At 30.4% G+C, this 17,405-nt stretch overlaps 1 protein-coding gene across 1 annotated transcript; it reads right to left on the bottom strand.

Moving 5' to 3' along the window:
- Window positions 1-5,566: 5,566 nt before the first annotated feature.
- On the bottom strand, window positions 5,567-7,913 carry LOC137835567 (uncharacterized). Its single transcript, XM_068644131.1, has 3 exons — window positions 7,548-7,913; window positions 6,929-6,952; window positions 5,567-6,172 (listed from the first exon to the last, which is right to left on the bottom strand). The coding sequence occupies exons 1-3, from the start codon at window positions 7,735-7,737 to the stop codon at window positions 5,823-5,825; spliced, it is 564 nt and encodes a 187-aa protein (XP_068500232.1). The 5' UTR covers window positions 7,738-7,913; the 3' UTR covers window positions 5,567-5,822.
- Between the last annotated feature and the right edge of the window lie 9,492 nt (window positions 7,914-17,405).

The raw sequence follows: 17,405 nt of genomic DNA, 5'->3' as shown, positions 1-17,405 counted from the left end.
TATGAAATTTTATGTTTTTGTTTTGGATTGGAGAAGGAGTAAAAAAAATTTAACAAGGAGAACAGAGAAAGAAATAATATTGCTTGGATTCATAATTTTTTTTTAAAGAGTTTGTAGTCGATTAGATTAACGTAAATTAATTAGATAATATAAATAAATTATTAAAAATATTATGAATTAAGATGGAAAGATAATTATTTATGAAATAGAATCGTAGTCTATTGATCATTGTTGAAGGTAGTGGAGGTGATTAGTTGAGGAACCATTAAAAAATAAAATATGCAAAATTTTAAAACTATAAATTGTATGCAATGTGAAAGTAAAAAGAATAAAAATTTGATATAGATGGGATCTTTTTAATTATAATAAATTTTGTGCTTTAAAATGAGTATCTATTAATACTTATCCTAATTATTCCTACACTCAATGTAATTAATTACCCAGTTATCCAATCAATTACTTATTTACTCAAAAAAATTGATTAATTTAACTCCTTAGATTATATTCAAATAACATGTATCAAATAATTCATTACAATGGCTAAAAATATCTATCCCAAAGATAATATAGCATTGAATGGGTTAAATTTTTATTTTTACATAAATCAAATTTATAACAAGTACATGTGGTTACAACAATTTTCTTAAAAATATATGATTTTTCAATTTATAATAATTGAAATTATGATATATGATACTTTTTAAATTATTAATTTTTCTTTTAAAAAGAAATATATGATCTCTTAAGTAGTTTTTTTTAAGGACATGGTCAAATGAAAATAGTCAAAAAGTAGCAGCTGTTATGAGTAAAGCTTTAGGTGAGTAGAAGCTGTTATGAGTAAAACTTAGCATGATCCAAAGTAGTACGTTGGATGTTTCTGTTGGAGGGTTACATAACACCAGCAACCATACCAGTTGACAAGCTACTAGTAGAGGGATCATTGGTTTGGCACAAACTTACAAGCATTTGGTTCCTTGAAGGAAACAAACATATGTTGGAGATCCCACATAACCTATCCTAGCAAGTATTTGTTGGGCCTATCGTGCCACCCGCTATCGGGCCGCTATCGGACTGTCCATAATATATAGTCCCACGCACGAGTTGGCAATCTCGGCGTGAGGGGGGTGTGTTGGAGATCCCATATCGACTAGAGATTAGAGCCTTTCATTGTATATAAGTGGTGCAAACCTCAACCTCATGAGCCGGTTTTATAGGGTTGAGTTAGGCTTAAAGTCCACTTCGTAATAATATATAGTGTTAAAGTTTTCTTTTGAGAGGTTTATATATAATAATATTAAGAAGAGTTGAAATGTCCTTTTTGGCTGCCCGTAGAAGAGTTTTGTGGTGTTCTGTTATATCATAACTTTGTTTAGGAGAATGGGATGGGAGCTTCTTAGTGATTTACATTCATGACCACAATTTGTGAAGGTGTATTCTGTAGGAGGATTAACGAGCTGAAGGATGGTAATCATAGGAAGAAACATACTCTTGGGTAGGTTGGGAGCAAACCATAATGTAAAACTGTCAATTATTTTTTGGTTTAGGTCTTTGTTCTTTTATATATCTTGTATAAGAGTTGAAACATCTCTAAAACATCTTTTTTTTAATTTTATTTTATTTTTTGTTAAAAAAATGTAAATTTGACAAATCATTGTCTAAACTTTTTAAAGCCTTTTTCTTTTTGCAAGATTCTCTTTTTTAAGTTAGATGAGTATTAATAACAAGTAATTTAAGAAGATTAAAGATAAGAAGATTTTATCCAAGGTATTTTTATCTATGTCCCATTCCTGATCAACTTGATCAAGTTTCATTAGGCAAACTAATGTTGCAAAAATATAGATGAGTACTATTTGGATCTCAACAACTCTTGCCGGGATACAACCTAAATATTATTTGAAAAGGTAACCACTCTAGCAAAATAAATCCTGATTGTTTGGAACGTCGTCACACGTGGCTAAAAACTCTAGTATTGTTTGGACCTTTGTCACTCTTAATATTGTTTGAAACATAGCACTCCTGACTAATTGAGTCCTAACTAACTCGTTGAGTATTGTTTAAAACACAATCATTCTTAACTAAAAAAACTTATTGTTTGGGCAACAACCACTCTTGGGTAAAATAGAGTATTGTTTGAACAAACCACTCCTACCTTAGATTGAGTATTTGTTTGAATAGCAACCACTCATGACTACAAATGAGTATTATTTGAAAAACAACCACTCATAGCTAAAGGTTTGGTAAAAGATGGGAGTGATCTAAAGGATTAAATTTTTTCATCATTAGATAGAGAGGTAGCAACTTACGACAAATATAAGGTTTAATCACTCAACTAGTTTTTTATTTGAATACAAATAGTGTTCTCGTGAAAATCTGAGTACTTTTAATTATGAGTTATATTTTTTCGACTTGAAATATTTTTTTAAAAACTAAGTTGATATAAGATTCGTTGCAAATCTTTTTATGCTAGTTGAGAGTCTCAACTTAAAATCTTCACCTTCATAGTTTCGTCTATTCATGCATAAACGGAGGAATGCATTAAATGTGTTCCATCTAATATTAAATGTTAATATCTTCTTCAAGCAACATATAATTGACATGACTTATTATACCTTTATCAAAGAGTTTTTATTCCATATTCAGAAAAAGTTTAGGATCATACAAGACATATATTCTTTCTTCCAAAGTTGTATATACATCTTTAAAGTTTGCATTGAATTTTCTAAGATCTTCTCGGTGAACGTGAAGATAAGAATACTATCTACAATACAAAATAAGTTCATAAATGTTTTGTTATTTTCATTAGCTTTCAACCGTGTGTAGAAACATGTTATTTAATGTGATTTTTTCTTATGGACGAAACACCAACAAACATGTGTTGTATGGTTAGACAAAACTCTATTCTTCTCGTATGATATGTTGTATAAAGTTAAGAATAATTAAGTATATGTTATTTTAAGAGTAATTATAATATATAAATTGTTCATGTTATTTTAAAACTAATTGTATTTTAAAAAAATAATTAAATCACCTAATTTTTAGGAATATTATCTTAGGATCTTTATTCTCGGAAATTAATCTTTTTTAATCTTGTCTTATTTTCTGATAATTTATCTATATTATAGACTAACAAAATATTGAGAGAATAAACAATCTTGATTAATTTATGAATAAGAGGAAATAATTTTATAATGATTGCAGAAAAAAACAAGGTTAACAACTACTAGTTGTAAAATACATTAAGAATTTGTTGTAAAGCAATCGGATATCTATTAATTTATAAATTTGGCTAACACAAAAATATTTAATAAAATATTTTAAAATAACTTCTTTTAGAAGCTTCCAACTTATAACTTATAACCTAATTCAACTAATTTATAGTTTATATCTTATATTTAATGCATTGTTTAATATAGTTTTATCTATTATTATTTATTTCAATTATATTGAGACGATTAATTATTATACAATTTTTAGTATTTATTAAATAATTTTTGTATAAATAGTTGGACAATAACACTTGTTTATATATTTTCGTTTTTAGTACGATGAAAACAAAGTTAAAAACATTTTGACTTCGTTAATTTTATTTGAATTTGGTTAATGATTAATGTAAATGAAAACATGTTTATTAATTGCACATGTATGTATTTATTAAATAAAAAATAAATATTAATATAAGAGTCTTTTATCTTTAATTTTTTCTCTGTAAAATTAAAATCCTAAGTGTTTTTTTTAATATTAATTATATATTAATATTAATATTTATTTTTTATTTAATTAATATATGTGATAATTATTAAAGACTAAACATGTGTTCAATTATCTCATTCATTAACATTAAATTCATATAAAATTAAGGAAATAAAAGTTGATACATTAAGACTGATCATTTTATTATACTAAAAAATGAAACATGTAAATGGCTTGTTACTTTCAACGACTATTTACCCTTCATTTTTATGCAATTCAAATTAAAAAAGCTTTAACATTGCAAATTGAATTGAAGTTACAAATATTTTATTACAGAACGATAAAAGAAATACAAAATAAAAATTTTAAAAAATAAATTCAATATAACATATTTAAATTGGGAGATAAAAAAAATTAAATTTATAAAAAAAAATACAAATTTAATTTAATTAATACTCATTAAATTAACTCATAATAGATAAAATTACTACTTCAAATAAAAATAACATATAATTTTTTAATAAGAATTTAATTACTTAAAAATCTAAAATTATAATTACATAATAATATCTTATTTAAAAATATAAATTTTATTTATATAATAAAAATTATATAGTTATATTTTTTATGATGTTTTACCTCTATCAAATATTTTTAATCCAATAGTTTATAAGCTAAAAACTTATAAACTTACGAATTGAAGCTAACTTACCATACTACTTATTTTATGGAATAATTTTGTCCAATTCACCTAACTCTTAATTATATGGACATTTGTCAGAATTTTCTAATTAACAGTACCAACACCATTTCCCAATCACTTCTATATAAATATAGCAGATATGAAACATTTAATTTCTTAAAAAAATATTAATTTTATATTTTCCACTTGATTAATATTTTGTTTAGTACTTTTCAATTTTTAAGGAATACAATCGTTTTGCCTTTCTCATGAAAATGAAGGAATACCTTACACAGTTGAAGTTGTTCACTGATTTTTTTTTTCTCAGTTTTGTTCATTCTAAACTCTTTTTACAGCTCCTTTTAATTGTTCATCTGTTACGTTTTGTTACTTCTGAAAGTAATTAGATTATTAGGTTTGTTAGTCAATCGAATTTCAATTCATACTTTCACAACCAACATTTGCTTAGTTTTAAAAATTCTATTTCTTGGCATCTTAAATTTGTTTTTAAAATTAAGTATTATAAAAGATAATGTATATATTTTAATTATATAGCATAAAAAATCGATTCTTCTGAGGTGATGTGAGTGTATTTTAAAGGATAAAGTGATAATAACCGTTAAGATCATAATTAATTTTAAATTATTTTGTTTTGTGTACATCATTTTATCACAATCCTTGTTTACAAATGCACTTTATTTTCTAATTTGGTTTCCTTAATTTTTAAAAAGAATATCCAAATCATTAGAACAAACTTAAACATGAAGGTTCACATTAGATGATGCAATGGGCAATCATAAGTATACAAAATATAAAAAAAAAATCTTCATATACTGATTTGATATTCCCAAATCCCCTGAAGTTCAACATGTTTTCTTTGGCAACTTTGATATTATTATTTGTGACCATCTTATCTCTTTTAAAAGAATTTAAGACCATATTTTCTGTAAATTTATGTATAAATCAGTTTTACCTTATGAAAAACTAACTTCAATATTAATAAAGAAATGTATCCAAATATGTGTAAATAAATCCTTCTGTTAGTAACAAATCCTTCGTGGGTCCCTTCGTGGGTGCATTAAATCTTTCAGTTAGATTTAATGCACACCTTAGGCAAACAAAAATGCTATCTCTGTTGTTCAATGCTATATTTATAGAATAAGGGACACTGAGAATCGACCTTCAAACCAGAGCTTTCAGAAACAAGTAGTCACACAATTTTGTTATGTAAGAAGTTTGTCACAAAACCTTAACACTTTCCAGCTTCAACTGTCTTAAAACATGTATATAATAAGTACCAAAAATGGAGGTTAGAAATACAACAAAATCTGTATTGGGTTTTTACAGTTCTGACTCTTTATGGATATGACAGAATTCTATGGGTCCTATGATGATTCGGTACTACCATTCCAAACTAGTATGTAATAATAACTACATGTAGGCCAACAGTCTAAGAAGCAGAGTGCAGTTTCCCTTTAGAGCGAGAACTAGATTTGGCAAGCCCTTCTTTCCAACCTTTCTGACGAGCTCTCAGTTCCCATAATGCAGAGAGCTTCTTCTGAGCCATTAGGGCCATCTCAGCCTTTTCCCTGGCTTCCTCACATGTCTCCATTCCTGAATTGCACTTGTCTGCTTCTTTCTGATACTGAGATGCAATCTTCTTAGATTCCAGCAGAGCCATGTCAGCACGACGCTGATTTTTCAAACCTTCAGTTTCCCGGAGATTTAGTTCTTCTGACAGTAGCTCTGCAACATTGTTTTCGGTGTCTCCATCCACCTTTGGATCGTGCTTAGCACAATCTAAATGACAATTCAATTAATCAAGAGAAGAAACAGCAGTTGGATATGAAAAACAGTCATAGAAGCAGTATGTTGTGATGACACAGATGCAGGCATAATAAAAATTCAGTACTCGTCTTCATGCAGACAATTATCCAATAAAAGAGTTCGTTTGAATAAATCTATCTAAAAACACTCGTAGGAAAAATGAAGTTTTTTTCATGAACTATAACTTATGAAAAAGTTAATCTATAAAAATCCCCTCATGTTAACTTCATGACCATGTCCTATTAGTGATGAAAATGATGCAGCACACCCAAACCATGAATAACATGTCACTCAAGCAAGTTTGTCCCTTTATTTGAACACAATATATTATATGTTGCCTCAGAGAAAATTGTTTGCAACACTAGCTGAGTAACAAAATTTTGTTTAGCACTGTAGAGTATTAGGTTGACATAAATCAAAATCCTATATTATATATAATAGATTTTTCAAACACAAGAAAAATTGGCAAAAAATGAATAAATTTTTATCAAGGGAAAACACACAAAAAGGCTCATGAGATTTCAGATCCTGATAGTTCACCCAATCTAAAAAGAAACGAGTTAGCTTATTAAATGAGTGAGAATAACTATGTATCTTCAGCTCTTGTCATCATACACGCTTCAGATTCAGTCATAGATTCAGTCACCGTAATAAAGGAAAGGTTTACTCATGCACAGTACATCAACTGAGATATCCCACAGGAATTCATTCAGGAAACCAGAAACCAACCTGCAAACGAAGAGTTGCTAAGCCCTGCAGAAAATACAGATATAGAAACCGGAATAAGCACATGATTGATTTGGTGTGCAATCAAGACAAAGCAGCAACAATCATAATGAAACAGCAGTCTTCAATTGGAACCAAAATTGCTTTGACAGTACATACAGAAAGAAATAATTTACAAATTTATTAAAGATAATCAAGCAAAGGCTCTTTAAAATATAAATAAGCAATGATACTCTTGCTTTATTGTGAGTTTCATAGTGAATGCCATGTGAAAACCACATATAACCAAGCAAAAGTGTGACACTGTAATTAATTAACAAAATATTCTTATTTAATTAAGGGAAGCAGTAGCCTAAGCTAGGGCAAGCCTATTGAATATTGTTTGTGGCACTTAATAAGCCCCCATATCGTCACGTGATGCAAATTGAGAGACCCAAAACACATTTAATTCCTGAGGTAACAATAATAATCAAATAAGGAAAAAAAAGAAGCAGATCTAAATTGGAAGCACGTGAATTGATGAAAGCAGATATTTTGAAGAAAGAAGAAATTGGTAAGATGATGAAGGCAGAAAAGGAAAAGGGTAAAAGGGGTGGAATTGAATTAGTGGGAAAGTATATACCTTGAGGAATAGAAATGATGGGTTGGGAAGAGCAATCACAGACGCAAGGAGCGCAAGAAGAAGAAGAAGAATGGTTGAGGAGTTCGATGAGGTGCCAGTAGAGAGGGGGACCCACTATGTAGCCGGCAATGGACAGCGCCACCACCCACAAACCAAACCTCACCACAACGCCACCACAATTCAAACCCATCTCTCTCTCTCTCTCTCTCTCTCTCTCAAACTCTGCACTCTGAATTATGCAGTGATGTGCTGAAAAGAGTGAAAAAAGAGAGAAATTGGAGTCGGCAATGGTAGACAACACTGTAAACTATTTCTTCTTCACTCTGCTTCGCTTTCTTCTGCATTTATTCTTCTCCGTTCTCGTTCAATTCTTTAATAAATATATATATATATATGTTTTTTTTTCAATATTACAAAAAAGTGACTTCTTTTAAGTATATTTTTCAATATTATGCTAATCTTATCCTATATTATATTATTAATATACAATAATGAGATTTTATTAATTGTAACATTATTTCAACACATTCTCATAGTAAAAAAAGAATAGAAAAATTATATGAATATTTTGTATTGTTGTTTTTGGAATAGTTTTTCCCTCTTGTTGACTATTTTCTGTCTGTGTTGTGTTTTTTATTATGTTTTTGACTTTTTGAGAGACATTGGTTGTTCCACCACCGGGCCTAATTAAGTTTGTTATACTTGCATTTTGGATATTTTTTATGCCTATGCCTTTACACCTTGCTTATCACATAATTGAATCCTAACAAACTTTTCAAAATTTTATATATTAAGTTTAGGCTTAATTTTATACTATTAAATTTTAATTTCTTCTGCATGAAAGAAAGAAAGAAAGGACTTGTATGAGAGGATATTCACACATTTTGTTCTCTTTTTTTTATTGCAAGAAATATGCATCATTTGTTTAAATTACAGGAAAGAAATATAAATATATTTTTATGATAAATTTAATTTATCTACAATGAAAATTTATTTTTTAAATATAAAATATAATCATTATTAAAATAATTATTAAGATGGTAATAAATATGTGTGGATAATAAATTACAAAGCTGTTAAATTTTGACTATTAATTAATTTTCTAATCCTTTAAAGAATATCATCTCAATTTTGTGTATTTAAATCTTTATATATATATATATGTGTATATAAGTTATTAATTTTCTAATCAAGTTTATATGCACGTGTCTATTTAATTTTCTAGTTATATATCTATCTTATATTTTGTTTCACATCAAAACATAGGAAAAAGCATAACGTGGATAAAGGAATTCCGTACTTTCCTTTCCCAAACACGCCTTTAAAGAATGGCCAATAACACACAACTAAATATGCACTACAGAACACCTCCGTCACACCAGATCCATGCCCTCTTTTGGCTTGTGGCTGCCATTCCAACCAATAGATAATGAACCTTCCACCATTTTCATTAGTACTCTCATTTAATAATGGCTGGTTTTTCCTTGATAATTCAAAGCCTGTGTTAGACATCCTTAATTGCTTAAGTAGGATTCCCAAAATTCCTAAAAACCAAGCATTGGTGGTTGTTATTCTTGCATAAGTTGGTTGTTCCACCATGTTCATGTTCTAATGGACAATCCTATTTTCAAGTACTCAACAAGGGTAGATATGTTGTAGGTGACAAATAGAGAAACAGGAATCCACAGGCTTTGTTCCTGCAGGGTCATCCACATTATTATGCACAAGTTCCATTTTTAAAAGTTAAGTAAGAAATATTTGAAGCATATTTTTGTAAAATGTGTGACATGATAATAACATTCTCAAACACTTATCTGTCTCACCTTAGGTAAGAAGGTGGAGTTGGTAACGATGGAATAGGCAAGGAGAGCAGTATAACATATTTCTGGGATGGATCTTAAGGCCCAACTAGTGAACCAAATATACCCAAACACTCTCTAAATTGAAGCTTGCCAAACAGGGTACCAAATATTGGAGAGTGTTTTCTGAGTAAGATGTCAACAAATCCTGAAGCCCATCTTTTGTTGGGCCAAATGGCCTATTATGTCTTGGGCAGTTTCTTCCTGCACCCCTACGTTTTTCTTCCTGCACCCCACAATGTAATACAAAGACAAAAATATCCCTATTATTTTTTAAAAATTCCAAAATACACATAAGACCCACACTACTCTTTCTTCTTCCGGACAATGCAATTCGGTAATTTTATGGAATAGGAAATCCGCATTTATTTTTTTGCATTCCGGATTGTGAAATCCATAAATCTTCCGAATTGGTAAATCCGGTAATCTTCCGGATTGGTAAATCCGATAATCTTCCAGATCCATCAATCCGTAACAAAAATTAGACTTCCGGATTCAGCAATCCGAAAATCAACAAGTTGCTTTCGAAACACCCCTTTATTTGAAAAAGAACACGAATCACTTCCGCATTGATGAATCCGTAGCACACTCCCAAATTGATGAATCCGTAGCACACTCCCGGATCCCAATATCCGGTAACTTAAAAAACTCTAGTTTTTTTAAATAAAAGGTGAAGGTCATTTTTGAGATTTACAAAATTGTGGGGTGCAGGAAGAAAAACGTAGGGGGTGCAGGAAGAAAAATGTAGGGGTGCAGGAAGAAGAAGCCTATGTCTTGAGGGGAGCAACCCATAAAGCCCTTTGGATTCAATGCATAAGCTTCTGGACTTTTTCTTCCTGCACCTCCATATGTTTTCAACAGTTTAAAGATTGTTCATATGCATATCACGATCCACATTTACATTTAAGATAATGGGAGCATTTGTCATCAATCCGGAGACTCTGTCTGTGCATATTAACAAATTGTGATTGGTATTTTTTTGGATCAAAAGGCAAAGTGTAACGAGTGAGATTTGACAGAAAATATCTCAGTAACAATAGGAATGAATGAAATTAAGGATTAAAAAACTTACCAACACATTCATGGCACCAGCTTTGTAATGATGCTGACACTGTGGCCTTTTCTCTCGAGATATATAGATTAAGGTGGGCACTCCACCATTATCTTCTTTGTTCTCCCATATCACCTACCAGCAAAAGCTAAACTACTTCATTTCATAATTAGGAATTTTTCCTTTTACTTTTATGTTGGTGCAAAGGTTATGTTGCAATTAAATTATCCATTTTTCTTCCTCCACATTTAAAGTCGACTAATTGAAAGTAAGTGTTATTGACTTAGGTACTGGAATACTAGTATAAAAATGTAATTTTATTAAAAAAGAAAATTACATACTCTTATCTCTAATTCAAAAAAGAAAATACTAATACTTTTATCTTAAAAATTGAAAAAAATCTAAAAATCTTGTTCATCAAACAAACTTAAATAGAGCCTAGTAATCTTCAATTACGAGTTTAAGCAAATTCTGCCTTTTAAATGCATAAGCTAAAAGTTAAGGATGAAGTTTGAATTTTGAAGAATGGGAGAATGGTCAACCTCAATTAGTTAACATGTTGGACTATTGAACAATCTGTAGAAGTATGTGGTTAAGTGTTGTTTTGGCACTATAGATCAACGTGATTTGATGTGGGATTAATTAGACTAGTATATTGTATAGAATTCTGGGTTTACTTAATTTGTTTTCTGATGGAGATCAAGTAAGAGAGGATTTCATTAATGGAGGAAGAGGCCATCCACCCAATCTTTTAAAGTTCTTTCTTCTAATCTTCTAAAAATTAAAGAAGAATTAAATAAAGAGAGGATCAAGCCTAAAGCCAACAAGAAGACTACAAGCATTCAAGAATGAGCTCCAATTAATATCTCTCTTTATAGTTTCTTTTGTATAAATTTGTAAATAATATAGAATAGCTTTAAGATGTGCTAAAGAGGGAAACCTTAAAGACACCTTCATTGTATAGCACTTTAGGCGCTAGTTTTAGGAAAAATCTAAAAAGGTGTCTCTTCACACTCCTTTAGGCACTAGAATAGAAGGAGTTAGAAGGCAACCTTTCAAGCTTCTCTTGTACATTTGTGACCAACCCTCTCTATTATAAAATGGGTGCTTAGGTCTTTGAAATAATAAGATTGATTTTTTAGAGTAAAGAACCTCTACCAAATTGGTGAGTGATTGAGAGAGACTTGTGTCTTCTTCTCTTCTAATCTTATCTTGAGTGAATTCTTGGGCTCTCAAGTGGCGGCAACAACAATCATCTTGAAGCCAACCATCCTTCAAGTGGCGTGCACATTCCAAGAGCTTCATCCACATAAGTTCATTTTTCCCTTCATTCCAAATTACCCATTTTTGTTCTACTTGTTTGTTTTCACTTTCAATCGGTGCAATCTCTTCCTTATGATGTCCTCTTTCATTTGCTGCACTTATATTTAATTTTAATCGGTGCAAATTGGTTGTTCTTGCTGTTTTGGTCACGTCCTCCATGGGTATAAATACTATATGTTGTGTTCTTGAGTTTCTATCCATGGGTTTGTTGTTCAAAATGGGTTTCTATGTGAGTTTGACTTAGTTTTTGTGTTTTGGTGAGTTCTTGAATGTTAAGAACATTGATCCAATTCTTAAAAAGTGTCTAATCATATTCCAACTTTTATTGAGTCCATAACATGTTCATATCATATTCATATCATGTTATTGGAATCATATCATGTGGTATCACGAGTCTTAGGTTTGTTCTTTGGTGTGTTTAAGTTGTTTTGACACTTTTAATTCAAGAACTTTACATTCTTGTCTTTACCTTTCTGTTTTAGGTTTATTTTTGAGTATTTCTTGTTGTTTTCTTGTTCTTATTACATTGTGTTTGTGTCATTTTGATTTTGGAATCTCTATAAGTTTTGTCAAAGTCATATTTCTCCAAAAATGTTATCAATTTTATGTAGTCCTTTTGTTGATAATTTTGGTTTCTTGATTTTTAATTGAGTGCAGTTTTATGAGTTTGTTTTCTTGATCCTTTGGTGCCTTTTCTTTTTAGATTTGAGTTCTTATCTATACAAGTTCTTGAAACATCAATTCTATTGTGTCTTTTGAAGTTTCTCAATTATGTTTTTTTTCATTCCAGATTAGATTTCATGTGTTTTTCCTGAAACTGTGCTGACTGTTTTCGTTTATGCGAATTACAATTGTTGGAGAAAAAATTCTGAAACTTTGGATTTATGTAGTTTGAAGTGTTACAAAAGAGTAAAAAAAAGAAGTGTATCAAAATTCCAAATACAAAAAAATGATAAATGAAATACGAACAAAGTGTAAAATTCTAACTCTGAAAAAACGATGATGCGACAGTGATTTTCGGAAATTTATCACAATTAATTGGTATATTGTTTTTGTGTGATTCCAGTGCCCAAAGTGAGATAACATCTTAAGTTTCAGTGGTTTAAATTTCAGATTCCAGTTTGCATTATAACCTTCCAGATAATTTTTTGAAGTTAAGCCCAAATTCCAGTTTTTACAATTCCAGTAGTTCTGTTTTTGTTTTCTTCATCTATTCTAGTGCTTTTCTTTAGGTTTCTTTTGTGTGTCATCCTTTAATTGAGTACCTTATTTTTCTTGATTGTCTTTTCTTCATTATTCTTTGAGTTTGTCATATATCTTGTATTCCTTTTGCTATAGCCTTTTCTTGTTTACACCTTTTCTTGATTGTCTTTTATTGTTCTTTAAGTTTTGTGGTGTCTTGGCTTTAAGAAAGAGTGGTTTGCTTTGACATATTTCATTTGAGAGTTACCAAAACCTCAAGAGCAGATTGGTTGAGGGAAGTATTCTTTCTTGGAGTGACTTGAGTGTCTTTTAATTTTCATTACAACACTATCTTTGTTCCATTTTTCTAACCTTGTTTTTCTTGAAATTGTTTGTTCTTTTTGTGTGCTGTTTTGATTTTGCAATGGATACTTATCAAGTGCAGCACCTTCTAAACGTCATTCCTCTTCAAAAGCATACTTCCTTGATGAATTACAAGAGGTTAAAACAATAATTGCACAACGAGATGAGGAATTGAGACAAAGCTTCAAATCTTAGAAGCAAAACAAATGGAGAAAAGATTGTCAAAACTTGCCATGAAGCATGAAAGATCCATTCCTCACGGCCAACATCATCATGGGCATGTTTTAAGGAGTTCCAACAACTTGGGAGCTTTGAAAAAAAGGAAGAATGGAAAATACATAAACTTGAAGATAGGCGCCAACATGGGGCATTGCTTTATTCAAAAATTGTAAATCTTCCTACTTTTAGTGGTGTTGATGATGGTAATGTGTATTTAGATTGGGAAGCTAAGGTTGACCATATTTTTCATGTGTATAAGGTCCAAGATGACCATAAACTTAGGATAGTTTCTTTACCCTTTTTGGACTATGCCAAAGAATGGTGGCATATCATTGTAATGGACATTATATATAGCAAGAGACCTCCCATGATTTCTTGGAATGATTTGAAAGAGTGTATGCGCGTGAGGTTTGTTCCTCCTTCTAGGAAGGAACACTTGTTGAAGTTCCAAAGGCTTCCTCAAGGACATAGGACGGTAGATGCATACTTTAAATATTTTGAAACAACTTTGACTAAAATGAATATGCATGCCAATGAAGAGTCAAAGATAAAATGGTTTGTACGTGGCTTAAAAAGAGATATTAGAGATTTTGTAGAATTAAATGAGTACTCTTCTTTAAAGAAAGTGGTTTACCTAGCCATCAAGGTGGAATCATACCTTTTGAAAACAACTTTAAAAAATACTCATGATTTCTACAACTCTTCTAGGAAGGATGCAAAAATTTCTCCTTCTAATTTTTCTAAACAAACCACTTCTCCAAAAAAAGTTTCTACAAATTCTTCTACATCTCCTAAGTCACCTACCAAAACTTCAAAAATAAAATGTTTTAAATGTTTAGGTTTTGGGCACATAGCTCTTCATTGTCCACAAAAACAAACCTTAATGATAAACAAGGTAAAACAAGACCTAACTCAACCACCTACCACAAGTGACAATGAAAAAGACAAAGAAGGCCAAGTTGACATGGGTCTTATCCTTTCATCTCCAAGGTGTTTTCCTTCCTTATCTTTTTCATTACCAAAGATTCTTACTTCACCACCATCTTGGTTAAAGAATGTCAGGGATGATTTTTTCATACCTCCTAATGGTTTTCACCATTTAAGAGGACTTTTTCCAAAAAAATATCATCATTCCCAAACAATTTTTCCACTTGGTCTGTCTATAGGACCTCCTTTTCTGAACTCCTACTGCTTACAAATTCTAAGTCATGTTTGCCTTTCTCTTATTCCACTGTTAATCTTGATAGTAAACTGACTTTGTTATATGCAGGGATTCAGAATTCGTGGATGAATTCTCTCCAACTCGAGGAGCATGATGGAGATAAAAAAGAGGAGGATTTTACTAAGGAGGAAGAGGCCATCCACCCAAACATTTAAAATTCTTCCTTCTAGTCTTCTCAAAAAATTAAAGAAGAATTAAATAAAGAGAGGATCAAGCTCAAAGCCAACAAGAATTCAAGAACGAGCTCCAATTAATATCTTTCTTTGTAATTTATGTTATATGAAACATATAGGAGTAGTGTTTAGGAAGGTACTAAGAGGGAAACCAAAAAGACACCTCTTTTGTAAGTACCTTAGGCGTTAGTTTTTAAGAAGAAACTAGAAAGTTGTCTCTTCACACTCCTTTAGGCGCTAGAATAGAAGGAGTTGGAAGGTGACCTTTCAAAAGCTTCTCTTGTAAGCTTCTCTTGTACTTTGTGACCAACCCTCTCTATTATAAAATGAAGGCTTAGGTCTTTGAAATAATAAGATTGATTTTGTGAGTAATGAACCTCTACCAAATTGATGAGTGAGTGAGAGAGACTTGTGTCTTCTTATCTTCTAGTCTTATCTTGAGTGAATTCTTAGGCTCTCAAGTGGCGGCAACAACACTCATCTTGAAGCCAACCATCCTTCAAGTGGCGTGCACATTCCAAGAGCTTCATCCACATAAGTCCATTTTCCCCTTCATTCTAAATTACCCATTTTTGTTCTACTTGTTTGTTTTCACTTTCAATCAGTGCAATCTCTTCCTTATGATGTCCTCTTTCATTTGTTGCACTTATATTCAATTTTAATCGGTGAAAATTGGTTGTTCTTGCTGTTTTGGTCACGTCCTCCATGGGTATAAATGCTATATGTTGTGTTCTTGAGTTTCTATCCATGAGTTTGTTGTTCAAAATGGGTTTCTATGTGATTTTGGCTTGGTTACTTGTGTTTTGGTGAGTTCTTGAATGATAAGAATATTGATCCAATTATTAAAAAGTGCCTAATCATATTCCAACTCTTGTTGAATCCATAACATGTTCATATCATATCTCTATCATGTTATTGGAGTCATATCACTTTCTGTGGGCTTAATATACAAAAGTCTAGCTAAAGTTTGGTTTCTTAAACTGAGGCAATAATTATAAAATAACTAGTAATGTATACACTAAAAAAAATCTATGGAATGTCTAGCACGAGAAAGTTTTGTTTTGGCGGAACAATATTTATCGACTTTTTATTTTTTAAATACATAAAGGAAAGGAAAATAGGGATCAACATGATTTATACATATTTTATCCGACATGTATTCTTAGTAATTGTCATTTTCTAAAAATTGATGAACAATGTGGGTTGGTTGGTGTGTACCTCCATTGTGGACTTTACTAATTGTTTTACCTTTGTGGTCTTATGAGTTTGTGGCTTTAATTTCTTTTCAACATTTATTCCCATCGTTCTCAGCTTGATTGACAGTTTATGATTTCAGGTTCATGCTCTTCCGGTTGAATACCTAAACCATGGAGAAGCGGAGGCCATAATGCCGCTTTGGTCCAAGGCACTTGCTCATGCAGCCTTAAATATAGAAAGATTTATTATTATAGTTACACGTATATAACAATTTTCATTTTGTAACTCAATTGCAAATGTATTGTGATTTATGGATTCTGGATTTGGATATTCCAATATTACTATTAATTACATAATGCATTTGGATTTTAGAATTTAACTGCAAAAAAATTCTGCATTCTGGATTATGGATTTTGATAATAGCAGGATTAATTTATTTGGATTTTCGAACTGAATTGAAAATATTTAGTGCATTATAGATTTTATTATAGAAAGATTTAAGATTACTATTATAATTACATTTAGATTTTTGAATTTAATTGAAAAAAAATAATTTATTCTGGAATTTGGATTTTGATAATAACAAGATTAATGTATTTGGATATTTCAATTCAATTGAAAATAGATATTGTATTCTCTATTTTTGCTTATACCAGGTTTTTAAATTGATAATCAGGTTCTTCAAAAGAAAATTAATCATTTAACCATGCATTAAAGTTCACTCAAAATAATTCAATTTTGTTTTTTAAAATTTGAGCATAGTTACATTCAAATATATGCGCATGTAAATTTGAACATAGTTACATTTAGATTCTAAATCCGTATGCAACAGTTATCTACGACAATTTTACATATGAATTTTTTTTCAAATATAATTCATATGTAAACTATGTTTTATATACGGATTTACTGTCTTACATACAAATTTGAGTTATATGTAATACCAACTTTTCTTATAGTGAGGTAGAGTCTTGAAAGATCAAAAGGATTTAAAGAAAATATAGTTTTCACTTCTAGAATGGTTATTTTGAATATCCAATGCAAACCTATAAGAAAATACCACATTTTTTTCTCTAGCTCACATCTAGTGTCATATTTCACTATTCATTTTTTACTACATTATAAAATTCCCTTTCTTAATGAATTTCCCACTTTAACCTATTTATTCTCCAAACTAAATTTGTTATCTTCTCACTTTTTATATATTTTTATCGATAATAAAAAATAAATAAATAAAAACCACTTCAGGAATGATCCAACTCTTATACA

The sequence above is a fragment of the Phaseolus vulgaris genome, chromosome 5 (genome assembly GCF_000499845.2).
Source record: "Phaseolus vulgaris cultivar G19833 chromosome 5, P. vulgaris v2.0, whole genome shotgun sequence".
In the NCBI taxonomy this organism is placed as follows: Eukaryota; Viridiplantae; Streptophyta; class Magnoliopsida; order Fabales; family Fabaceae; genus Phaseolus; species Phaseolus vulgaris.
This window is presented reverse-complemented; position numbering and strand designations above follow the sequence as displayed.

Coding starts and splice junctions, on each gene's coding strand:
- LOC137835567 (XM_068644131.1), bottom strand. CDS start 7,737: ATGGGTTTGAATTGTGGTGGCGTTGTGGTGAGGTTTGGTTTGTGGGTG. Junction 6,953..7,547: donor CATCATTTCTATTCCTCAAG/GTATATACTTTC, acceptor TATTTTCTGCAG/GGCTTAGCAACTCTTCGTTT. Junction 6,173..6,928: donor TAGCAACTCTTCGTTTGCAG/GTTGGTTTCTGG, acceptor ATTGTCATTTAG/ATTGTGCTAAGCACGATCCA.